General features: G+C 42.0%; 1 protein-coding gene across 1 annotated transcript in view; it reads right to left on the bottom strand.

Moving 5' to 3' along the window:
* Positions 1-1,363: 1,363 nt before the first annotated feature.
* LOC128881094 (neurogenic locus Notch protein) overlaps positions 1,364-26,872 on the bottom strand; it is a 367,639-nt gene continuing 342,130 nt past the window's right edge. The window contains exons 9-14 of the mRNA XM_054131804.1: positions 16,475-17,018; positions 14,912-15,442; positions 13,725-13,957; positions 11,389-13,234; positions 9,353-11,136; positions 1,364-7,725 (exon numbers count right to left, since the gene is read on the bottom strand). Coding sequence (XP_053987779.1) covers positions 6,638-7,725; positions 9,353-11,136; positions 11,389-13,234; positions 13,725-13,957; positions 14,912-15,442; positions 16,475-17,018 — 6,026 coding nt within the window. The 3' untranslated portion in view covers positions 1,364-6,637. The remainder of the gene's footprint in view (positions 7,726-9,352; positions 11,137-11,388; positions 13,235-13,724; positions 13,958-14,911; positions 15,443-16,474; positions 17,019-26,872) is intronic.

Below are 26,872 nucleotides of genomic sequence, written 5' to 3'. Positions count from 1 at the left end.
AATCACTCCCCGCAGAATTCAACAAAGTTGCAAGGTCAACATTGTTGCAAATCGCTCCCCCGCAGAATTCAACAAAGTTGCAAGTTCAACAATGTTGCAAATCGCTTTCCACAGAATTCAACAAAGTTGCAAGTTCAACAATGTTGCAAATCGCTCGGCTTAAAACTTCAGCAATGTTGCAAAGTCGAGTCGATTTTTTGGATTTTGTCACATTTTGCCGAGCTTCTGACTTGCCACTTTGTTGTACTTCTGAGCGTTGCAACTTTGTTGAATTAGGAGCAGCGGCAAGTTGAACAATGTTGCAAATTGCCCCGCTCAAAATTGTGATGGGAAATGTCGGATTTTTACTCCTGGTATTAGGAGAACATGATACGAGAGGAGGTGGCACGAGAAAATCTTGGTACGTATCGAAATCTGGACAGAATTTGACTCCTGGTATCAGGAGATCATGATATGCGAAGAGGTGGCACGAGAAAATCTTGGTACGTATCGAAATCTGAACATAATTTGACTCCTGGTATCAGGAGACCATGATATGCGAAGAGGTGGCACGAAGGAAATCAGGTACGTGTCGAAATTGGGTCAGAATTTGACTCCTGGTATCAGGAGAACATGATATGCGAAGAGGTGGCACGAGAAAATCTTGGTACGTATCGAAATCTGAACATAATTTGACTCCTGGTATCAGGAGCACATGATGTGCGAAGAGGTGGCACATTTGCGCCTACGAGCAGGCAGCCGGCCCGACTTACCTGTCAGTGTAGGTTGTCTAACACAAGGGGCACATGTTCGGTACATATCTACATTTTGGCCGATTTTACATTTTGGTATCAGAAGAACATGATATGCGAAGAGGTGGCACGAGGGATATCTGGTGTGTATCGAAACTTCGATCAGAATTCTACTCCTGGTAGCAGGATCTGTCAGGCGCTAGATAAACTTCTTGTGATTGCGAGAAGCATAAGCAGTACGTGTTTTTTTCGTTATTGTGGCTGAAAAACGGGAAAAGCTATTTGGTAGTTCAACTACTCTCCGTTCGTGGTGGTAGTTTACTTCCTGCGCACCCTTAAGTTTAAGAATGTATATGGGCTTGGTATACTTTACCTGTAAAATACAAATGCGCGTGTACTTACGTCATCCTGTGCACAGCTGTCTGGAATTTGAAGAGCATGATTCGAATATCAGTTTTCCCAATTTTTACTATTTTTATATCTTTAAAATTAGTTGTCGGATTGGAGACTGTAAAAGATATTTAACGCGATAGATTCCATATCTTTATCTATTTCATCCAGATGCGACCATATGTACTATTCCCATCAATAGTTGTTCTTATAAAAAAAAACTCTTAAGTGAAACGTGTTCGGGATATTTTCAGGTTTTTTTTTATTTTTTATTGCTATAATACAATTTGATTGTTGTGTAAAATCTGTTTTAATATACTAAAAGTATCTATGCTTATATTATTAAAAAGGAATAAAACGCGGAAGCATAGCACAATAGAATAGAACAACAACCCTATTGTGAATGTTAGATTATCTTTATTATTACATCCATTTAAAAGACATAACTTATTTATAAAAATATGAGGATTTGTGGGTAGGTAGAGGGAGTAATTCAGGACGAGGGCGTAAGGTTCGAGGGTTGGCAGGATATAATAGGATCGAAACAAATCCTTATAGTTTATGGAATAGTTAATACTAATAAAACTCAGTACTTTTTACAAGTTACAAGGAATAACAAGATCTATCATTAATAATCGGAAGTTTTTGCTCTCTAAACTTATCCATAGATAACTGATAAATTGGAGCGCGTAGCTTATCTATCGTCTTTTGTTTGTTTAACACAGAGAATATCGGCGCTGCTGAGAGCCCGGATGACATCATAAATTTTGAACACATTAATTGTTTAATCACGCCCGTTGTTCAACGATCATATACATATATATTCACGATTGATCGACGATCGCCTAAGCGGCCGAAAATATCAAATTCTATTTCTCTGAACACAGGGTTTCGCAAGGTCATCGTTGTCGAACCTCTTCGTTTTGAGCTCTTTCATAGTATCCTTTACAATATACTAATTAAAAAAATATTAACATATTATTTCTCTTGATATTTTCGTTCGACATTTGGCAGACTTTTCATTCGGCTTTAACAAATACAAAGGCAGTCGCGTGAAGAATACATTTAATTAGTTACAAAAGTTTTCTCTCTCTTTTTCTTCATATATATATATCTATATATAAATAAAAAAAAATGTTTCTCCTTAGGAGCATACAGGTTTCGCGAGAATAGTCATAGAAATTGCGTTGGACCCTCATCTTCCGTAATCGGAAAGCTCCATTACACACAAACACACCTCCCGTGTAATTCGGAATTGCATCGCGGATAAAACGGGACGCAATCACGAATCCCCGATGCAACGGCCAATCACACAAAATATACATATAAAATATATATATCTAATTCGTATATATATATTTATATTCTTTTCTATGATCCATAATATGATAAAAGGAAACATTATTGTTTACTGTATATTGGGAGTCGCCTTACAAAACTATCAATATCTAAACTTACATAATATAAAAATATGTAAAAACAGTTTGTACAAAATCGAGAGAAAAGACAATTATTGCATATAAAAGAAAAAAAAAAGTACTGGATAGTACGTAAGATGAACGGACAGAGAATGGGGGGGCAGGAGTGAGGTATGTGGAGGAGTAGGAGGGGAAGGTGGGCCATGGGAAAAAGAAACGATAAAGAGTATTTACAAACTTCCTCTTTTTTGTAGAAACGCGAAGGATAAAACACGGTTTCTACGCGGTCCTGATCCGTTAGTGGTTCTCTCTAATCACTGGTGGACGTATTGCATGCGTGCACGGAGAATTCCATCTCGCCGACCAAATAATTAGTTCTTTTCTCTCGTAACAATCCTACGATTAATGTCTATACCCTATTATGCGCGTACGCGCCACCGTCCAATCACGCCGCCTGATTACGCATTACCTAAGACAGTGATTCTTAACCATAGTGCCCTGTTCAATGATAAATCCGAGAAATTTTCGATGATACGCATTTGCTTATACGAGCAGAGTGAATCCTAATTGCTCCTTTACTTTTGTAATACAAATTTCAAAATCTAACGAAACAGAGAAACAAGATTACCTGTTCAAGAAAATGAGAATAATAACAAGTCATACAATTTGACACAAGAATGGAAATTTGTTGTTCTTCGTATTCACTCATCATCATTCTAAGCTTTATGATCAAATAATTTCATTGTCCTATTTTACAACGCTTTTGTACTTATAATATAGAAAAAAATGTCGATTACAATATTCTCTTAAATAAAGATACATTTGCCTTGTTCTTATAATTATTGTATCCTTTTACATCAGTTTAGAAATTACATACATGATTATTCAACAGTTCATCATTTTGTGTAGTTTTTAAAATTGTTACCATAAACGCTCATGATTAATTATCAGGCTTATTTATTCTTGAACTTTGTAAGTTCAGAAAAGTTAAGAATCACTGATTCAAGAACTCTCTTTTGACTTTGGCAGATGAGAGATCAGCGAGAATCGTCTTTCGCCCGTCCGTCGCGTGCTTAATTTAATTTAAAGGGATTCTATTACATATTAACGTTAAGAATTACGCTAGCTTGTTAGTAAACGATTCGAAGACAGTAATTACCAGGCGCATCCGCGTACTTTCCTTGACCTATCGACTCGATCGAAACTCTTGCGTTCAAAACGGATAAATTATTTCACACTTTTAGATACAAGTTGTGTTGAGGCACGCGTGAGAGGCTTTTTTTAGACTCAACATTTTATATGTGTTTTGGAAGTTATGAACTGCATCGTTGATTGTTTGCTTAAGATGCTCAATTTTGGAAAACAGATAAAGTTTTTAACACATCTAATAACAGTGTGTAGACGTTAATGTCAACCTACAGTGATATATACTAATGTAGAAAGTTCTCTTCTAAGTTGTATGATTTCTAAATAAGCCAATAGTTTAAGTGTTAAGTTGTAGACCACATTCGACAACATTCACAATTATTCTGTATATCGCAAGACTGTAAATATAATAAAAGCTAAAGGTACACTTGAGTGCCAGAAGTCTAATACATTTGGACTTAGAGTGCACCAAGAAGAGTATCACAAGTATCTCGCTACAGAGTATTCCAGAACTATAGATACAAAATTGATTGGATGTTAGGAGCTTGTAAAAAGAAAATACAAAGTTTTAATTGTAGCATGGAAGAATTAAATCAAAGTTATTTAATTATGGAAAGGAAACATTCCATCGAAGTTGGATTAACTGTATTACCATTGGATTGAGGAAAATTACATGACTTCTTCTGAACTTTCTTCAACTCTTGGTCAACTAGTAGCGAATATGTTTGGATGTATCAATAAATTATTTCAAAGAACTATACAGACTTAAAAACTTTCCAAAAACAATTACTTTACAGAAATACGTTGCATAAGTCATCGTCTCGCATCTACTAGTCGGTTACTTCGATTCTATAGTTCTGAAACTCCATTTTTGCATTCAAGACAGATCCATATCAAAGAATCTCTGTTCCCGTTGCATAAGATGGCAAAAGTTTCATAGAGCGATTCGCGGTTATCCTAGTCGGCGAAGCATTTCGACAGGAGTATACGAGGAATAGATGAGGTAGCGCCAAGCGAATGGAATGTCTGTGTATGGAACGATTATTCGCGGGATGAAGACGATTTCTCTGAGACTCCCGTCGACCGTACAAATCATTTACCGTTTCACCTATCTTACATTAAATCTCCCCGCTAATCGGTAATAAACGTTAAATCGTTAAAGGCCATTTGGAAACGCTGCGTTTCATCGGGAAAGAAAAACACATAATTTAATAGATTTACCTACAGCATTACTCCCTTACCCTACGACATTCGAAGGCACGATTCTCGGTTTATCATTCTAGCGCGGTGCAGAGATTCTCCTCGGATTCGGGCTCGCCGTGTCGGGTGTTCGACCTCCCCCGGAGATACAGATATTTTATTTATAAATGTGCTCTGTTTTGCGTTACATATTAAATAGAATTATTACATATTACACTCTATTAGTCGTCCTCGTCGAATACATGTGTAGCGCTGTATGATTTTCCGCCTCTCCATATATGTTGTCCTATATACAATACTATTGTAGATAGCAAGGTCTCGTTCCTTATCGCTTTAACTGTCTATCGGGTCTTCACACTGTGGCAAGTCGAAGGCACCATTGTTCATTGAGCTGAGATACGAGTAAATGGATCGGTTGATATAAAATGAAAATATATGTACAGGATATCTCCCCACGAGTTCCCGCAAACTTAGCCAAACACCTTCCGTAGTTAAAGATTAGGCGATAATGTTTCTCAAGTATAGGTTCATAAATGCTTTCCTAAAAGGCAATGATAAAATTATGAAATGTCTAGGAAAGGATAATAATTGCACCGTTAATGCGATACAGTGCAAGAGTATATAAATAATGTCTCTGTTATCAGGTGATTAATACGACTCAGAATTGTATACTACAGTAGCACCTTATTTTCAAAATATTTATAAAAATATACTGTTTCGATTCCTTGCTATTGCTTCATTCAGAAATATGTATGAATAATACGTCGAATAATTTTCTTTCAATTACATTAAAATACCTGAAACAGATATGCACTTGACATTTTCGTCTTACTTCCAACCACAGAATTGGCTCTGTACGGAAACCTGTGGACCACCCTGTGGCTACTTCAATCTCCCGTCGTACACTTAAACCGCCTCGCGGTTACAATATGAGAAAGGCACGATGAACCATGTTACGTGTAAACAGCGACCCAGAAAAATATCCCTTCGGGGTGCACAATTGTTTATCTATATTTCTATCGTGTGAGTAGCTACGGTGCGTGGGCTGACCTCGAGAGGAATGCCATCGCGTCCGCGACTTGACGGGAGAGTATCTACAACACTTTGTTCAGCGAGAAGAAGACTCTGGTAACCAAGCCACACGATTCACAACAGATCTAATCGTTCTACTATGTCTTTGCCTAGGAGTCTATTGTAGATTGTGCCCTAAAAATATATATTTTCTATTCGATATTTTTGTACATCTTCTATTGATTCTCTTACGGCAGATGCAGCGAATCAACAGTGAAGCTGGTTTAGTTAGAGAGTGCCTGCACTAGTGACAAACTGACGTTTGAATATTTACGCCTGAAATTAAATAACGAATCCGTATCGTGAATATCATAGGGCTATACCAGCAGATGGACTCCTTTGCCACTCGATGCAACTATATAGTGTGTCTTGTAAATTTCCCAAGGAACACTGAATAATCATTTGCATAACCACTGTTGAACTTTGTACAACTTAACTCGAGTAATTCCTGTAACGGCTATCAAATTTACATCTGTACGCAACTGGTTTGGTTGTCAGAGTTTTCCACCTCCTGGACGGAGTGCATGGACCTGGGGTTTTAAGGGGAAGCCCTGGAGGCGTTTCTGCGCGTACACATCCGGCGAGAATCACCCTCGAACTCGACGAGTCGATCACAGTTCATGCGGGTTCCCACGGCTTTACGACTTACGACTCGCGCGAGGAAGGGAGCATCGCCTGGTTTCATATGTAGATCGCCTCGGAGCCCTTGTTGCTTTGGTGAGCACCGCCAGCACTATAGGCGTTAGGCGAGGCCATGCACTCGGACCAGTCGCTGTTCGAGTGAGGCGAGCTAGATGACCAGTGGCCAGGGCTGTCCGGCGACGGGGTCGGGAAGCTCTCTGGGGCCTGCATCAAGTGTTGTGGCGTCACGTCCGGTCCTGAGTGATGAGAGGGCGGTGTCAAGTACTGGTAGTACTGTTGCGTCTGCTGTTGCTGTTGCTGTTGCTGCTGCTGCTGTTGGGTGCTTTGCTGTTGCTGTTGCTGCTGTTGCTGGATTTGCTGTTGCGTCTGTTGTATCTGCTGCTGCTGCTGTTGTTGTTGTTGTTGTTGTTGCTGCTGCTGCTGCTGCTGCTGACTCGAGGAATAGGGAAGATTTTCGAAGTCGAAGCCCACGGGTGGCATGCCCCCATGCTTTTGATGCGTCGCCTGTCGCATGGCGGCAATGTGTGTGGGCGACGTGGGCAAAGACGGTCGACTTTTTGCCGGGGAGGGCGAGCCCATATAGCTTGCCTGAGGCGACAGCGTCATGTTCGATTGGACAGAGTGCGGTGGCGACTGGTTGCTATAGGGCGGCGACAGAGTGTTCACCATGCCTTGCGCCTGTCGCTGGTGAGGCGCCAGGAGCTGGTCGTGAAAGTTAGGTAACCCGTAGTTGGTCGTGAAGGTGTCCAGACCTAGTTGTTGAAGGCCCTGCATGGACTGGCCCTTTATGCAATCTTCGTAGGGAGGCGGTTGCTTCGCCGTGGCCGTGTGACCCACCAGAGGGAGAGCGTTGCTGTACAGGCTCGCGCTGTCGTAGGGACTGGGCAAGTTTCCCTCCGCGCCCTCTGCTCCCTGAGGGATCTCCTGGTTTGGGGGCTGAGCACCTCGTTTCGCTGGCGGCTTCTTCACCGATGGCTTTCGCCTTACCACCACCACGCCACCTTCCGATTCTGGACTGTTTGGGTTTCCCGCTGCGACGGTTTTCGGTCGTTTCTTCGACTTCCCTTGCTTCGGCGCTGAACCGATCACTGTGGGATGTGTGATTAGTTGTGGGTGGTTTGGGGATCCTGCAAAGGTAAACAAGTGGAGATTGAATGTTACGGAACAGTCAAACAATTATTTGGTTACTAATGATGGGAGATGGATTGTTTTGAGACATCTTGGGTCGAGGAATAAACTCAAGATGTCTCGAAACTGTTTTGCAAAACTGTTCTGATTGAACACCTTGAAAATTCTTAGAAATCTTGAGTGTTTAACTTAATCCAGGGATGGAGAACCAGCGGACATTTGTTATTTTTTAAACACAACGTGAAAAAAGTTAAAAGTTCTTATGGATTTAACCATCGTTCTATGATTGACGTGTTCTCTAACCCTGTCTTATTAACCTCTTCATGCCCAACGTATCCTTTTTGAAGGAATTATAATATTATTAGATTGTTATTACTTATTGCAATATCATTCGTCAAGGTACACTAGTTGTAATCATGTTCAGTGCGATTATTCAATACAATGATACAGTCATGAAACCAAACTAAATTACAGATCTTCTAAAATGTTACGTTAGTAATTTCATTTATAATATAATAAGGCTAGAGTGCACGAAGTAATAGAGATTGTCCCTGAGAAAGATTAATAAAATGTCTTTCCATTGTTAGTTAATTTGATACAAAGTCTCGACCAATAGTCAAATAACCTTCATCAAAAATTCTGATCACTGAATTTGAATCTCATTCAGGGACAACTCTCCAGTTTCCCAAACTAGATGCGGGCATAAAAGGGTTAAGAGGTCTGTCCAGTATCGAGGGTATAAGAATTTTCTTAAATACTTAAGCCTTGAAAACAGTTTGAAAATGATCAAAAAAAAAATCCTAAACCTCAAAATTAGACAGACCTTCAAATGTCTCGGATATCTTGAATGCTTTGAATACCTTGCAGCTGTTATTAGTTGAACGACGAGCAAAGATTTTATTTATATTATCATTTTCTAAATAAATTATATAAGATAAATATCTTACCAACAGGCAACGTCAAGGTTATCAAAAGTTTAAATATTGCCAAGACTGTCAAGGTTTTTCAAGACTTTCAAGACATTCCAAATGTTCAAAAGCTTGAGAATCTTCTAGACTTTCGATACTTTGAAAATCTAGAGAGATCTTAATCTCAAGACATCTTTCACATTCTCGAATGGCTTGAAGAGACCATTGCTATCGAAAGTATCAAAGTCCGATCTTTAATAACGCACGGCTACGGCTGGGTCGTGGCATCTAAACTGATACTCTTCGGTGTCAGATTTTTGTTTAGGTTATAATTAACATTTTGCAAGCATTTCTGACAAGTTATCGTACTGAACATGTGCTTATACAATCTATGATATGCAGCCTACCGTTTAACGCGGTATCGAAGAGCAAAGTAAACCGAGAACGTATTCCATTATAGGACTGTATACATTGGAAGACCAACAAAGTACGACTAAAACAACAAGAACATTTTTTCCAACGACTATACGTTCTTTCTTCTTCGCGATATTCTAAACAACACAGTTACAAAAGAATACATTTCCGTTCGACTCTTTCTGCGCAAGTGTCAACTGACCTATCACGTGTCGCTCAGCAAAGTCAGACTTTCCACGCCCTGCTCCGGGCAAACCCACCCTCAGCCGTGCGAGAGTTAACACCGGGGTATGAAGACGCTTACCCATGAGCGGACCGTTCGGTATCACGGTCACCATCTGCGGGGATCTCGGTACATGTTCCTCGAGCAATCTCACGATGTCGTGGTGCAATCTCTCGCTGGCCACGTCTCTGGGTAACCGATCCATGTGATCGGTGATCTCCCTGTTGGCGAACGTATCGAGCAACGCTTTGCAGGCCTCGAAGCTGCCTTCTCTGGCAGCGAGGAACAACGGGGTCTCGTCCTTGTCGTCCTGGGCGTCTCTGTTGGCGCCGTGGACGAGTAGTATGTTCACGGCGTCGACGTTGTTCACAGCCGCGGCCCAATGCAGAGCAGTCTTCCCGCTGTTGTCGGCTGCGTTGATGTCAGCGTCAGCATTAATGAGATCCTCGACCATACCTTCGGTGGCCAGACGCGCGGCCAGGATGAGTGGCGTGGTGCCGTCGTGCATGCGTCCGTTGAGGTTTGTCGCTCTGTTTCGTAACAGTATTTGAAAGACGCCCATCGCATCAGCCGCGACGGCGGAGTGAAGGGGCGTTCTGCCTGTGTTATCCTGAGAGTTTGCGTCGGCTCCAGCGTCAAGAAGTCTCTTGGCAGCGTCAGATCTCGCGTAACGAGCCGCCAAGTGCAGAGATGTCTCGCCGCTCTTGTCGGTAGTGGCGTTCAGGTCTGCGCCTTGGGCGACCAGATCGGCGATCATCGCAGCTGACCCGTCGCTCTCGTCTTCCTCTTCTCCAGTGTCCAATCCTCCGCCGCGCACCGCGGCCACCATCAAAGGTGTCATCCCGCAGGGACCTCTGGCATCGACGTCTTGGCCATGTTCTAAACTAGGAGGTGTCAGTACTCCAGCGTCTGGTCTTCGTATATCAGCGGCATCTAAGTGCTGCTGCGTCCACATGCGAGGCTCAGTTTCCTCGTAGTCCGTGATGACGGTGTGATCGCTGGCGTATCCAGGCTCGATGGCTCTCATCCGTTTCGAGGGCGGGAGGTCGGACTCGTCGTCGGACCACTGTTGCACCCGACCGTTCCCGACATCCAGGTCCATGCAGTTCACCGATGGTTGCTTGTTCAGGTTCCTCATTTCCTGTCCATCAGGTCCCCGTCTGCGCGATCTACGACGCTGTCCGCTGCCGCTGCTTGTGCGTAGGAAACCCTCGGGGAACCAGGTCACGCCTACCGCACGTTTCCTTTGCGCCGTGACCAGTACTCCCACGAGCATTCCTCCGAGCACCACGATCACGACCCCGATGAAGACGTACTTGTAGTTCGTCGGGGTGTCCGGGTAATCGGGCCCCTGGGGCCCCACGACTCCTCGAACTTGCTCAATGGGGAAGTTTGGTGAGAGGGAATGCTTGGACGCGGTGGCTGCCAGGTACTCCGCTGCCTCGTTTGCTGAAGGGAAGCACACGGCTCCCTGGGTAACGGTGCATTTTCTGTTGTCGATTTCTAGATAGGCTATCACGCCGCTCTCGCTGTTGGTGTATATGGTGGTGGGACGACCGAAGAAGTTCGTTTGCATGCTAGTCTCTCCTTCTCTTTTCCAAGGGTATATCATGTCGTTGCCCAGCTCATTCTGCTTCACCCTTAATGTGGTCCGCAACTCGTGGCCGATGTCTCTGAGGAAAGCCACCACGTTGGAACGGAAGGTCTGCATGTCCATCCTCACGACTACGGAGATCACGCCTTCGGCCAACGATGGTTGCTCCGTGTCGCAGTCGAGACCGTCCCAATTGCACTCCTCGTTGTTGCAGCCGTAGTCGCAGTGTCCGTTGGCGTAATGCTTGCGGCAGTAGGCGTCGTAGATGGGGCTGTAAAAATAACATATATTAAAAATGACCTGGCAAGGCCGCGAATAACTTTTCAAGAGGATAATCTAAGTCTAGAACTTGGAAGAAGTTTGAGAATATACTTCAAATATGCATTGTATACACACAAAGTTTGAAACTGGTATACTTTACACTTCCCTTTTAAAAAATTTTATATGATATTTAGAATATCATTCGGTTTTTAAGGCGCTACACTAAGGAGATTCCTGAACTAATTCTCTAAGTGTTACTTACTTGCAAGGCGCCAGTTTTCTCTCGCAATCCCTTCCATCGAAGAGACACTGAGCATTGTTGCACACCTCGTCGCAGACATCGTTCATAAACACGTCCCAGCAGTTGATGGGAGCCGTGCAATTGCGCCACGGATTGATCCCCAGCGAGCAGTCATTTCCATCGAAGTTGCAGGCATACCTATTGCATTCCTCGTCGCAATGATGATTCCCAGACTTCTCCTCGCATCTGTTCTCGATGCACTTCTTCCTTTCCATTTTTAAATCCATGTCGTACGCGTTCATGATCTTCGGGCCGTTCGAGTTCGCTCTACCGAAGATTCCTCCGCTATAATTCGGGTCGTAAATCTCGCAGTTCTTGCCGGTCCATTTAGGTGGACAATCACAGGCGTAATCGCCAAGCAGGTTCTTGCAGACTGCGTTGGACTGCTGGCAAGGATTGCTCGCGCACTCGTCTCTAGCGTCTATTTCGCAGTGCGTTCCGGTGGTTCCAGGAGGGCAGTAACACCTGTACCCGACTTCTGTTTCGGCCACTCTGCAAGTACCACCGTTCAAGCATGGCTCACGATCACAATACGAACCAGCGAATTCGCAGTTGCTTCCGTAATAGTCGCTAGGACAGAGACATGTGTGTCCAGCTTGCTTGGCCGTGCACACTCCTCCGTTTTGGCAGGGGGAGCTGTCGCAGAAGTTCACCTTGACCTCGCAGTGGCGTCCCATGTAGCCCGGCTTGCAGTTGCAGTGATAGTTGTTGACCAATTGTACGCAATCCTGCGTTCCAGGTGACGTGCACGGATTCGACAGACACTCGTTGATGTCGCCCTCGCATCTGGGGCCGACGAATCCAGGTGGACATCTGCATTCGAAGCCTCCGACTTTATCCGTACACGTTCCGTTGTTGTGGCAAGTCCCGATAGCGCAATCGTCGACGTTTAACTCGCAGATGAAGCCCAAAGTTCCAGGCGGACACGAGCAGCTGAAATTACTGATGAGGTCGTGACAGGTGCCACCGTTTTGGCAAGGATTGGGCCTGCAGTCGTCCACGTTGAGTTCGCAGTTCTGACCCTGGAAGCCCTTCGTACACTGGCACTGATAGGAGCCGACCAGATCCTTGCATGTGGCACCGTTCTGACACGGAGCGGAGTCACACTCGTTGACTTCTTCTTGACAGTACGATCCCGTGTATCCCTCGAGGCAGTGGCAGCGATGACTGTTACCGATGTCCTCGCAGGTCCCGTTATTGCAGAGGTTCTTCTCGGGTACTCTCTTCCTGATGGCTGCGTCCTTGCACGAGACCATCTCCACATCGCAAACCTTTCCAGTCCATCCAGGGGAGCAGTTGCAGTGATACTTGTTCTTGTATTGCACGCACGTGGCCTGGTTCTCGCAGGGATTGTTCCCGCACCAGTCCACGTATTCGTCGCATCTCGTCCCGGTATAACCGTAAGTACAGTGACAAGTGTAATACTGAACGTGGTCGTGACAAGTGGCGCCGTTCAGACACGGCGAACTGTCGCACTCGTTGATGCGGTACTGACAGTTCGACCCTGTGTATCCTGGTTCGCAGACGCAGGTGTAGTTGTTGATGCCGTCGATACACTTGCCACCGTTCATGCAACTGCTGTCCGTGCAATCCTCGTCGTTCGTTTGACAGTTTATCCCGGAGAATCCAAGTTGACACTGACACGTGTAGGAGTTGACGTACTCCTTGCAGACGGCGCCGTTCTGGCAGGGCTGCGACAGACACTCGTCCACGTCGATTTCGCAGTGCTTGCCGCTGAAACCGTCCACGCAGAGGCATGTGTAGTCGCCAATGCCGTCCAGGCACGTTCCGCCATTTTGACAGGGGACTGTAAGAGATACAATGGTTAAATGGTTAATAAAGTAAACGTTTTACTATGGTGACGGTATACGATTCAGGAATGAGGATTCTAATATTTCCTGTAGCCTTTATGATTTTTGAATGTAAGTGATTTATTAAATGATGAGTTTTTAGACTGATCGTATATTACATAACGTAAGCTTTAACCTGATGACCATTACTACGTATGTATATGTATGTACGAAATTTAGTGGCACATTTTTGCTTATTATTATTATTCTAACAGATTAAAAATGTACTTGGTAATTACAGTAATTGTAAAAGAATAACAACAAGCAAAATTTTATGGCTGCTAAAGTTTATATAGATGCATTGCAATGGTCATCAGGTTGATGACTTAGAAGGTTTAATGTACCAAAATGACGAGTAAGTGTATTTGTTTAAACTAGAGTTATAAATTATTGAATATAGGGAGGTACAGAATTCATTTCTAATAAATAATGATGATATATACTCACAGGAAGCGCAATCGTCGGTGTTAATGATGCAATCCCGTCCTTCGTAACCCTTCGCGCAGACGCACTGATACGAGCCGTTGGTGTTCCTGCAGGTAGCGCCGTTTCTGCACGGGGAGGTCATCACGCATTCGTCGACATCTTCGTCGCAGAGTCTGCCTGTGTAGCCGACGGTGCAGGTGCAGGCAAAGTCCAGGAAGTTCGATGACGGTGAACACTTGGCGCCATGGAGACATCTGTAAGGGCAAAACGTTAAAGTTGATTCAATTTCTTAACCAAATGAATTAATAGGACATCCTTTGCCAACTTGGATGCTGTTTCTTGGAGCGCGACAATCTTGGGAAAGGTTCTGCACCTTTGGACGTACTATACGGAGGATTAAACCTATGCGCTATATAGATTATTGAACTATTATAAATACAAATATAATCGCAAAGGGTCAAACATAGCCAAAGCCAATGATACGGTAGAATACCATTTGTCTGAACAGAATGTTTGTCAATGCCCGGTTTAATGAACTTTTGTTGGACTTGTATTATCTGAACTAGTGTCAAGCGTAACTTCAATTATATGACCACTTGACAAACGACAGTATAAATACATTTCTTTTGGTTCCATTCCTCAAAAAATATGCATTTTAAGAATGTTGCGTAAAATTTTAAAAAGGAACTCTCTGGATCTGCTAGAGCCTTAAGTGTGAAACAATGCAATTAATTTAGAGTGTTTGAAAGATTTGTAGAACCTAACATTAGTAAAGTCCGTAAACCAAAAATAATTAATTGTATCTTAACACGCCATACTTTATGTTCAACAGTTCATGATATATTTTGTACTAATATTTCGAGTATATTAAATAATAAATATCTATAGCTATTTTTACTCTTCATTCAAATAAACAATTTATCTAGCAGATTTATCCAATTACTGTCCTTCCAAGTTATTTCTCCGTTCAGGAATATTTAAATATTGCTATAATTCAAAGAATGAATCAAAAGTATGATTGAATCCACTTATGTCCAAATATTGGGGGCACTGAGATTCTTATTACATAAACTGCTGTTTCCCAAAATGCTCTGTTCGTATAAATAGCATTCTACCGTACGTCTAAATTCCAATAAAATTACTGTCCCTCCAAGAAACATCCTTATTCGACACAGAGCGATCTCAGTCGAACAATTCGATATTCGTACTTGTTAGGAGAGCAAGGGTCGAGCTTGTCCTCGCAGTTCCTTCCCGTGTGCGGCAACTCGCAGACGCACTTGTAGTCGTTGACAAGGTCGATGCAGGAGCCGCCGTTCTGGCAAGGATTGTTTGCGCAGTCGTCGATGTTGGTCTCGCAGTTGGTGCCAGCGTAGCCAGGCACGCACTTGCAACTGTACCCGTTCAGGCGGTCGTTGCAAGAACCGCCGTGCTGGCAGGGATTTGAGCCGCACTCGTCGATGTCCGCCTCGCATCTCTTGCCGCCGTAACCCGGTAGGCAATGACAGATGAACTGGTTGACGCCATCCTCGCAGGTGCCGCCGTTCACGCACGGGCTGCTCGCGCATTCGTCCACGTCGCTCAGGCATCTAGCGTCGTAGTAGCCGCGAGGACACTCGCATCGGTAGCCGTTTATCAGATCTATGCAGCGGCCGCCGTTCGCGCAAGGATTGCTCGCGCACTCGTTTATGTCCGTCTCGCAGTGCTGGCCCGTGAAACCTGGCTCGCACTCGCACGAATACCTGGAAGAAGAGACATCGTATCCGCTGAGGATGGAAGAAATGATAACGTTAGAGCGGGCCAAGATTTTGCCAGATTAGAGGGTTCGCGCACGAGAGAGTCGTTCTTCGCCGGGGAAGAATTTCTTCCAGGCCTCTCGGAGCCGAGGAAGTTTCAGGGGGAGATCAATTTTGCCAGATTCTGAGTGGGTGTGATAGCAACGAACAGATTCGTCCGAGACGCTTTCGTTTCTTTGGATATTTTTCAGCTGTTATTCTGTCGGTTGAGGGATTCAAATCCGGAGGGAAAGGAAGATGCTAAACTTTCGGTTGCGTCATTTCAAAGTTGCAGTGCAAGTATTTATGCAGTCTGGATAAGAGCATGAACGCGATATTTCCGAAATTTGGTATCCAATGAAAGCGAAATTGTTCTAATGTAAAACACTAGCAGTTTTCTTTGATACGTGTTCGCCTAAAGAAGTTTAGTTTCAACTATGTCTCTGAGTAATACGATCCATTTCTATGGTTTCAAGTCGTATTTTTATGTTGCCATCCGAATGGTCGTCGAAACAAGTATTAGAAATTAAAGAGTATTAATTAAAAATGATTGAATACAACGATATAAAGCTACAAAATGTGACGATGACCTCCTCGATCGAGGTTCAAATCGTACTACAACAAAAAGAAAAAATCCCACCCTTTCTCGAAAAATCAAACCTTGAAATATGAATAAGTATGTGGAGAATATCTCATACAAAATTCCGTAAGAATTTAAAATATACAAAATCTGAAAAAATATAGTATCTAGAAATCGACACTCTTAGCCCGTTTAAACAAATTCACGTCATTTCTTTAAACAAATTAGTCATTTTTCGTGTCCACGCTCTGATGAAATAGACTGTACATTTGTACTCCAATGAGAGTCTGCCAGAAGGGTTTGCTTCGGAATTGAAGGATGTAGAGTGAAGAACTTACGAACGGTTCCAATCGAACCATTTTCAGTCCCAACTTCCGAGGACTTTTCTTAGCCACCAAATCACCTAATCGCCGACTCACCTGTTGATACCGTCGATGCACCTCGCTCCATTTCTGCACGGATTGCTATAGCACTCGTTCACGTTCACCTCGCAGTTCGTGCCGGACGTGCCGGGCCTGCAGATGCACTGATACCCGTTTATGCGATCCTCGCATCTGCCACCGAATTGGCAAGGGTTGCTCTCGCACTCGTCGATCTGGATCTGGCATAGCTTCCCCGTGAATCCCGCGTAGCAGTTGCAACTGAAGCTGTTCTCTCCGTCGATGCATGTGCCGCTGTGACAGGGATTCGACTGGCAGTCGTTTATGTTCGTCTCGCAGGAGGCGCCGGTGAATCCTGGTGGACAGTCGCAGGTATACTTGGCTATTGAGTCCTGGCACATGCCTCCGTTCTTGCATGGCGAGGACGCGCAGTCGTCTATGTTGATCTGGCAGTGGGCACCAGCGAATCCGTTCGCGCAGGTACACTTGAAGGAGTTGATCAGGTCGGTGCACACGCCGCCGTTTAAACATGGCTTCGCTGCGCATTCGTCTATGTCGATTTCGCACTGGGTGCCCGTGAAGCCTGGAAAAAGAATTTCGGGATTGTTAGTGAGATCTGTTCGGAAAATACATGTAATTGGAGTTAGTTGATTATAATAGATTAGAGATGATTATTTGATTTTGGGGACGATGACCGTTTTGCTTGGGCAAATTGTAGATGCATATTATTTTTAAATAGTCTTTAATTTTAGATAGAATTTATCATTTTTATTATATGTTATTTTAACTTCCATGTCTTAACGCCTTACCCACATTATGTATGGGATTATCGTACAATTTTAAGCACATTCGAGTTCCATTAGACTCTGGATTTGTGCCAAGCTGCAGTGCACGGCTTAGAATATCTAAAGAAGACTTTTGAAATAGATTTGCTTTAAAACACTCATATATGGGTGACAGGACTTCTCACTAGGTATTTACAAAATGTATTCTGAAGATGAGGTGTTGGTTAGCGTGGCAGTCAAACATGTTAATTTTCAAAGGTCTACCCGGCCCTGTAATCGGCCGTCGTCACTTTCCGAATGTAACAGGTCCGATCGCGTTCAATCGAACTGTACATCGAAATAAAAAGGAGCAAAAGGTATTTGACAGAGGCACAAAGAGGTCAAGAGAGGTCATTTCTTCGATCACTTCGTGCCAAGATTTCTGGCTCGCAGCTCCCATTTGCGGAGAGCGTAATAAGCACGTAAAGGAGCGGCAGTTACACACGTTCGTCAAATTGTCGCCGATTAATGCGTTTCGGAAACTGGAATTTGCACCCGTGGCGGGCATGTTCCTCTTGGTACCGCGTGCATTACTCGAACGGGGAATAATTTGCAAGATCTTTTTCGAAGGTATGAAACGCGCAACAGCTGCGCACAATTACCCGAGGTAATAAGAAGCGCCGAACAAAAAGCTGCGATCGATCGAACCAGTTGAAACCTTAAGGTTAACGGTACACGCGCAGCTGATTCCTCGTCATGTCAATTATCGTCGCGATTCCAGTTTGCTTCTTATCAGGGTAAAAGTACGGTACCGTCGAATGAGGTGACTCGGTCCAAAGGGGTAGGTTCGCACGATTTTCAGAAATAAAGGTGGGATTTTTTTTAGACTAGATCGGCTGGCTGGGGAGAGATTGCATCTGGATAGATTTGAAATTTTGGAAAAGGGTACTTCCACATCGCTGAAGATGATATTCTTATCACGATCGAGGAGCTGAATGTTTATTAACATCGTGTTGCTTAGGTATGTGGAAGTCTACAGTTATTAGAAGAGTGCAGTTGGGAAGTATATTTATTGAAATTTTTAGAAATTTTCTAATTCTTGTAAGTAGGTTTGTTAGTACTCGATAGTATACGCATATTAGATACGAATTATTTGGAATGAAAATACAAATGATTTAATTGTTCCCACGATCGTTTATTGTGCGAGAAGTAAAGAAAGTAAAGGTAAGCTATTATTTTTACCGAGTTCTCAATCCAGCACACATTACGCAATAAAGTGTTTCAGGGACGATTGTAACACTGCGTTGCATGAGTATCTACCAAATCAAATTAATCTTTGTTTCGTTTGTTAAAAATTGCAAATATACACAGCGGATGAATTAAGTCGTCGTAGAGGCGACCACCAACAATTAGCCTTAATTACGGCCGAGCAGGAGCAGGAGCAATAGCTGGAGGACGAAACTGGTCCATCTGGACCAGAAGACTATTGCTAATTGCATCTTGGAGCTTTAGCTCTTTGCACTTTCTTTCATAATTATCTCGAGTAATTAGAGCCTACGAGTGACTATCAAAGAAATTGCCAGATACAAACAAAATTAGGGGATGGTATAAACGAGTTTTAAACACTTTTTGAAATTTGTGATTCTGCATACAATATTTAAAAAATTGCGAATATAAATTAAACGACTGTGATATGAAAATTATACAAGGAATATGAAATAAATAGAAATTGAGGTACAAGTGCACATCCTCTGAACATGTTCAGTATATAAAATCAAGTCTACTTTCGACTAAGGATACTACTCGCAAATAGCGAGGTCAAAGAGCCGAGTAGAGAGAACCGAAGAACAAGAGTCATTAGGAGTATAGAAAATTAATTGGAGAGAGTTAGAGTACCAGTTCTGACCAGATTACTTTAATTTTATTTAAATATCCGCGCCATTCTTCGAAAAACAAGATACAAATTGAGTTCACTAATTTATCTTGCCCCGCGAGCATAAAAAATTTCTCCTCGCTAACTTCCTTAATCTTGTACTATCGTTGTAAAGCGATTCGACAACAAAATACATCGAACCAATATCCTAATACCAGCGTCCAAGATTTATTAATTTCTCTGTAAAATATAGGAGAAACCGTGTAATTCCCCGAACGTGAAAGTGGAGGGCTTGGAATTCAATTCAGAAAATTCCGGCTGCCGCTAATATCGAGCCGTAACCGATACGGTGTCCTCTTAATTGGAAGAAAACTAATTAAGAAGAGTACGCCAGGGAATTCAGTAACTGCGCGACTGTCCTGATAGATTCCTTGTCCGTGTATGGCGGACTTCTCAATGGGAGAAAGTTATCAGTCGACTCGCTTTGGCCTTCCGCGTTATAAAGGTTCCATGTCGACCAAAGCCAAGTGGCTGGGATGATCGTGGACCGAATATTTTCAGTTTCAACAACGTGTAATTATATTTTCATTTGTCCGTGGGAATTGTTTGATTGTGTAATTTCAAATTTCAACATTCTTGTGGTGTCCATATTAATGCAACTAATATATGTATGTGTATATAAAATTGCAATTATTCTTTTCGATATATTCTATACTTTAATAAGAGACAAATTTTAGTATGCACATCATTATCAAAACTCTTAAGGTGTTCATGATAATGCAACTAACATATAATGTATGTAGACTTGCAATTCCTTATTTTAATTAAAGAAACTCAAATGTATGTTGGTTTACAATTAATCTTTATAATATATTCCTTCCACTAATTAAACGAACTTTAACATGCATAGGATTATCAAAATTCTTGTGATGTCTATAATATTGTAACTAATATAATGTATATGGAGTTGCAATTATTCTTTTCAATATATATCATCATATATACATATATATTTTTTATTTTATCGAGCAAAAACTTGAATATCTATATAATAATCGAAACTCATGTTCTGTCTATAACTTGCAATTGATATTGTACGTTTCACTACCTTTGTAATTGGCTGTATCAGACGAATTAAATTATTCCTTTGTTCTTTCAGTAAAAGGAACAATAGCCGTGGCGATATGCCCTCGGAAATATCAACGATCGTCGGCCGGATGACGCGTGGATTTTTACCATATTTACATTCACTTAAGATTTCTCTGTCTCCTCCCATTCAGACAATGATGCGGCTAATTCAGTTGTGAATGCACGTACAAGCCGCCGGCGGATCGTCGTCGCTTCCTCTCGAATCTTAAGGGCTGTGTACACAACGGATCCACCAACGTCATGAATCATTGAGCACCTTGCACTGATTTTTCTCATCGAAAGTGATCGTACCTTCGTATCTCCGCAGCCGCCTACCGCGACGTTGCGAATTATAGTGATCGCCGTCAAAACGATACGGGATAATAATCATCAGCAACACGTGGATAAACTTTTAAATTTACTTGTGATTTATTTGTAATTTATTTGATTCCATAAACGAGTTTTCAAGTTCGATTTATAAAATTGATAGTAGATGGGAAATCTGTCTACATCTACCTAAAATAGCGATTGTAATGATAACTTCATGATATTAATAAATTTAACATAATAATAGTCTCGACAGGTTCCGCCACAAATAATATTTTCGACTGCGATTTCAGCCATCTCCGATACTTCGAATCATTCTTGTTACACCTGAAAGCGTTATTTATAACACAGCTTGTCGAGACTATGATTACATTAAATAAATTTAAAAACGAACCGTTATGTTAGGCAGATTTATTTTAAAATTTCTGAGAGAAAATCGAATGTAAAACTGTTGCCGTAATTGACTTTTGGTAAGTTTAACGTCGGGATTCAGGCGATGATGCTTTACCACGCATCGAAGTCACTCGAGCGACGAGCTCATTAATATTACAGCCATGATTTTATTTTGCAAAAATAAGCTGCACCATCGATCGTAGTCCAGATGCAACAATAAACCGGGGGTGATTCGTTTCCAAAGGACTGCGTAGGAGTGCACGGAGTTGGGTCACGTGTGTCCGAACGACGATGAAGATGATGACCGGGCCCGAGCCTATCTACTCTCTCTAGACCTTCCTCCAGGGATCACGATACGGAAACGAATCAGGCAGAAATCGAACCTCCGCGACCGGTAACGGGACTCGAGATTGCGGAACAATGCGAACGAATTCCGTGGGGACCTGGCTGCATCACGGCAGCGTAGAAATTAACAGTTTTCGTCTCGCGGTTGACTCCCTGGAATGTTATTGGCGCGGTGACGGAGCCAGCCTTTGGATTCCAGGTCGCGCGTCTGATAACCTTTCAACCCCGTCGAGCTTTTCAAAGAAACTTTCTCTGAATCGGAAACGACGCAGTGGTTCACAGACACGTGGTGGGTAAATAGCGATTCTTAAGCCTTTCGACGGTGTCGAGGTTTTACAAAGACTTAACGATATTAAAAACTATTTCTGAACTTTCGAAGCATTGGGGTGATTGTCATACCAAGTAAAAATTTGGTTGGCAATATCCTTCTATATATCCTTCGGTGTCGAGGTTTTAGAAAGACTTAACGATATTGAAAACTATTTCTGAACTTTCGAAGCATTAGGGTGATTGTAATTCCAAGTGAAAATTTCATCATTTTATTGGCACTTCGAGTTCCAATGAAATTAACCCTAAAGAAAACCTAGTGGTGACTGAGAGTCACCTCTCGAGTGCAAAGGGTTAATAATACATATTTGTCTAACTCATTCAAATAAAGGTATACGAATAAAGGTATACAAATGAAAAAAAGTTCCGAGGCGTGGGCAGTTGAAGGTTTTATCAATGCGTGAATCTTCAAGGCACATAAATTTCATTTCTTCATTTCCTCGGACACAGGAGAAGAGGACAGGCGAAAAAACAATCGGACGTACTCTAGGGAGGAACAGAAGAGGCGAGAATCCGATCCGAGTTTAGCGGTCGTTCATCGTGGCCGCGCAGCCAACTCCCACGTTTAGCCAGGCGTGTTCGGATAATTGTAATCTATTGCCTCGGCAGTGTTCTCGAACCAGCCTACGCGCATTGATAAACTATGCGAAACCTAGCCACACTCGCGGATGCACTTCACCAGGATCCACGTCCTCTGCCCCGCGGCCCTCCCGCATCGAGAGTGCCTCTCACCTGTCCTCGTCCTTTTCTTGCGCTCCGCCATTTCGCATCGACGTCTTTGACTGTATGCAGAGATTCGAGCCCCAAGGAGGAGCATGAGCGCGTCTGGATTAAGTCTGGGATATTATTGTCCCTCTTACGACAACGAAGGAACCAGCGAGGCGACTCAGGTCGACTAGGATCGATGCTACCATTCCAATGGGCAACTAATTATTGTCTAATTACGATTTTAACAAGTATTTGCGCGATGTTTTGGAAAGTGAGAAGTTGACGGGTTTGTATGGTACAAATTTTAAGGATAATGTATAAGAAACGAAGAATGTATGTTTTTATATAATATAATTATTTTATTTTCTGTGTGGAGAATGTCAATGAATTCTCTTAATCAATATTTGCTACACTGCTACAATCATCTTTTTTCGAATTATCTCTAAAAGAATTCCCTACGGAATAATTAATTTTAGTCCCTTGCATCGTCCTGATGTGAAATACTACGGTGTCTCTTAATCATCCTAATCGTCCTAATAAACGGATATCGACGATTACGTTCCGAGGCATAACATGGAGCACACTTTATGAGTAGGAAGTGCGCTCGACTAAATCGCCGATTTATATTAGAAAATCAATAATTCGAGTTAGACCGCTGGTCTATTTAGTGTCGCAACTGTCGATGGAAGGCTTTGTTTGCGTAGGATGCACGCGCGCTCGATGGGTGGCGACGATGTTGATTAACAATGTGCATGATGCACTCTGTTGCTCTAAACATAAATTACGTCCCACGTGGAATTCGAGATCGATCCGAGGCGAATACAAGCTGGACTAATTCCGTGACACGGATATAACCAGTTCCGGCGAATCCCTCGTTTATTTTCTACTATAGCAATTCGATTTAGGCTGGAAACAGACGGAATATATTCTTTAAGTAAATTCATTTTTTTTGGGGGGGGGGGGGGGGGAGCTGTCAGCAATTTATATTCATTTAACACACGAAAGATAATATTGACAGGTAGTAGATCAAAGTTAATGTTTAAAAGAAGTATATATGTTATCAATGCTCCTTTTAGAGATCACTTCTATAGATCATTTATGCCTCTTATCTTTTATAGATTCCTTTAGGTCTTTTTACATTTCAAGTATAGTTTATAAGATTCCCTACTTATATTGTAGAAAAAATTATTTATCAATTATGTTTCTCAATACGCTAACTTTTAGATAACTGTTTTCTTTCTTAAATGCATCGTCACTTTTACTTTATAGATTGTTTCACGAGGAAATATCAAAATAGTCTGATTTAACGATTTCATGTAACTATAATATAATCAGTGAAATATTATTGTATATTTGTGTAATTATCAGGAGGTAATGGTAGTGTGAAGTATAATGAAAGTTCGTCCTTGAATGATACAACAAAGGCACGATAAGTATCCTTTAAAAATATTGCGTGTAAAAAGTGTGAAATTGGTAAAGGGTTAATTATTTTTCGATTTAAGAAAAAGCTTGGATATCTTGAGAAATAGAAGACAAGAAAACATGAAGAATTTAAATAAATTAAAAGGATGATTTAATTTAAATAAATTGAATTAAAAATAATTAATTAAAGTTCGTGTTTACTCATTATGCCGAAACGCAACAATATGTTATACTCGATGGGCGATCATCGAACAGAAACAAATTGTTTTTATTTCAATTTTGTCTTCGTGTCCTGTATTTTACGAGGTACTTTCTTTTCTCAGAAGCCAAAAATAATTTCTGCTGGAGAGTCACAGGCTTCGAGTCTGACGCCTCAGCAGACGTCAGTTTTCTCAGAAGAGGATAAAAAGATAAAGGAACCCTGAAGCAACGAATTTAGAGAGACGAGAGTAATTTGTTGGCCAGCGGCGGATTTCTTCAACGCCGATGAAATTGACGACGTCGATCAAGTGGCATCGTCCACATTACGTCGCGGTCGCGGAACCCTTTGAGGCCCTTTCTCGATCCTCGTTGAAGGAACTCCGCCTCGTGTACCGATCCGGTACGCGAAAAACGATCGAGAAGCTGGACTTTAGCCTGATTCGCAGGCCTACGTATACGAAATGTTTCTGTAGCCATTACAGTTTCGATTTTTCATTTTCAATAATATATCTTCATTCTCTTTTAAATTGTCAATAATACATTATATCCCTTGACTAATCTGGCAGACTATTAAGCGTAGAAATTAATTCTGTGCCTTTCTAAAGTAATCTTACCATTTATTTATAAAGAAAAACTATAGTATAACTCTTAATTTTTCCTCAGTGATTCCAAGAGAGCACATACAGTTATAAAACTGATGGTTTTAACGCGATAAAATTGCCAGTAAGTATTTCTATTTAAAAGGGTTTAGGTGGGGTTGGTGTTGTTTAGGGGTTTGTGGCTTAGCCATCGAATGTTCGGCGTCGGACCGTTGCTTGGGACGCGCCAAAAGTCTTTGCACCAACAATGTATATCTTAAATTCGTTTCTCGAAATTTCTGTCTAAATAAAAATTTCGCCCCCGAGCCCTGGTACAAGCAGTAAATGATGACGACTTCATTGGACGTATTTAACGTATTTCGTGGCCGTTCCGTCGCGGTCTTCTCTTCAACAACCCGGTTCCATTTGCTTTAATTGCGACGAACAAAAAAAGAATAATAAGACAGCGTCACGGAATCCTCGCATTAACGAGAATTTCTCTCCTCGACTCCCAATCAGCTTCACTTCTCGTCTCGTTTGCGCGGAATTTTTACGGGTTTCACGAGTCCGGCTTGTATCGCAAGAATTCTTAATATCGTAAGAAAACCGTGTTTATCGCGTTTATGCGTTTTAAATTCAAGAACCTATAAAGACCAGTATCAAGGAGACATCGTTATCGATCCGCGGTTAGATCGGATCGACGATACTTCGAACGCAAATCGTTGGAAATTAAGCCGGGATAATTCTGATCTCGCTGATTTGTGGTCATTGGCATGATTTCGGTTTGGTGCTCCTTTTTCCCGTGGGAAGTAAAGTAAGCGCCGCTTAATTGGCTTGTGGAATCTGTATTAATTCGGGAGAGGTGAGCTTAATGTCAATTAACGATTGCGGTGTATTTTTTTGGTTTGTTTATGTACGGTATGTCGAACGGTAAAGCGGTCTGTTGGGCTTATTGCTGCTGTTTATGAAGTTATTAAATTAAAATTGCCAAATGATGTGGACTGTTTAATATTTAAAACGAGTTGATCAAGATTCATTTTTGTTTCGTGAAAAAAACAAATTTTAAGAGGAATGTAATCATAAATATGATTCGATCTGCTCGGTTCAATTTGTCTTGAATCGACAGTTACACGCTATAATAAAACAAACTCAAGCTCAAGTTGTGTCATTTTCACACTTTAACGGCCGCACTTCTACGCAGTAAGGGTAACAACACACACACGTTGTGCGAGCGGCCATTAAAGTGTTAATATGATCAACGATATGATAACGAAGCCGCAGTTCGCAAATTGGAAAAAGACTTTTTGATTCGTACTGGTGTCAAGACCTTACCCTCCAAGAAGCGTCCACATATTAAGAAACACCCTGTATAATACACCCTTATACGCTAAAAGTTGCTTTTATGAAGATTATTTCACGTTTCTGGTCCAGTAAAATGCCTATAGAAGTTCTTCCCTATATTTTCTCTACAATTGGGTTGTCTGGAAAGTCCGTGTCGATTTTTGGTAGGTGGTACAGGTCTGAATATATCGGAGTGGTTGAAATAAATAACATACGCATCCCTTAAAAGGTGAAAATGTCGTGGAACAAACTGATACCTATGTAATTCATGAAATATATATTATTAAAATTCAAATGTGCCTTTGAATTTTTCTTAAAAATTGCCACGAACTTTCTGAACAACCTAATAATTTTTAGAAGATTTCAAAGACTTCTCATTTCTATGTAGAATATTCTACGTAGAGGATGTCCAATCTTGAAAATATCTATCTACAAATACAATTCATTAAAACTAGACATCCCCACGCTTAGACTTCTTATCCCTAGAATATTCTATATAAAGTATGTCTGATTTCGACGATATCTAAAATACCACCCGTTAACTAGACATCCGCACGCTCAGATTTACTCTTATCCTTAGAGTATTCTACGTAACGGGTGTTCGATCTTGTCAATATCTACAAATGCAACTCTTCTTCTACAGCCTCGAGGCACCGTTTGACCACCCTCTGAATAAACACACGTTAATTCTTATATCACAAACCACACGTAGACGTCCCGATATGGTAAACGCCTATAGGCGTTCAATAAATAGGGAAAGCACGCGTGACGTAGACATTCAACGCACGATGTACGTTCGAAACCGAGCGGTAAACGGTTTATCGAACAAAGGACCCCGTCATTCTTGCAAAGAGATAAATAAACATCGCTCGATTGCGTAAATTAGCCGCGCAGGCATCTCAGAGACGAGCACAGAAAAATCTACGACCTGCGCAGCGTAGAGGATCCGGTGGTATTTTCGCGCGTACTTAATCCCTCCGTGGAAAATCGACGCCTGGAGACCATCGCGTCGTTTGCACACAAAATCGAC

This window comes from Hylaeus volcanicus, chromosome 8 (assembly GCF_026283585.1).
Source record: "Hylaeus volcanicus isolate JK05 chromosome 8, UHH_iyHylVolc1.0_haploid, whole genome shotgun sequence".
Classification (NCBI taxonomy): domain Eukaryota; kingdom Metazoa; phylum Arthropoda; class Insecta; order Hymenoptera; family Colletidae; genus Hylaeus; species Hylaeus volcanicus.
Note: the sequence above shows the minus strand (reverse complement) of the source record. Positions and strands in the feature narration are given on the sequence as shown.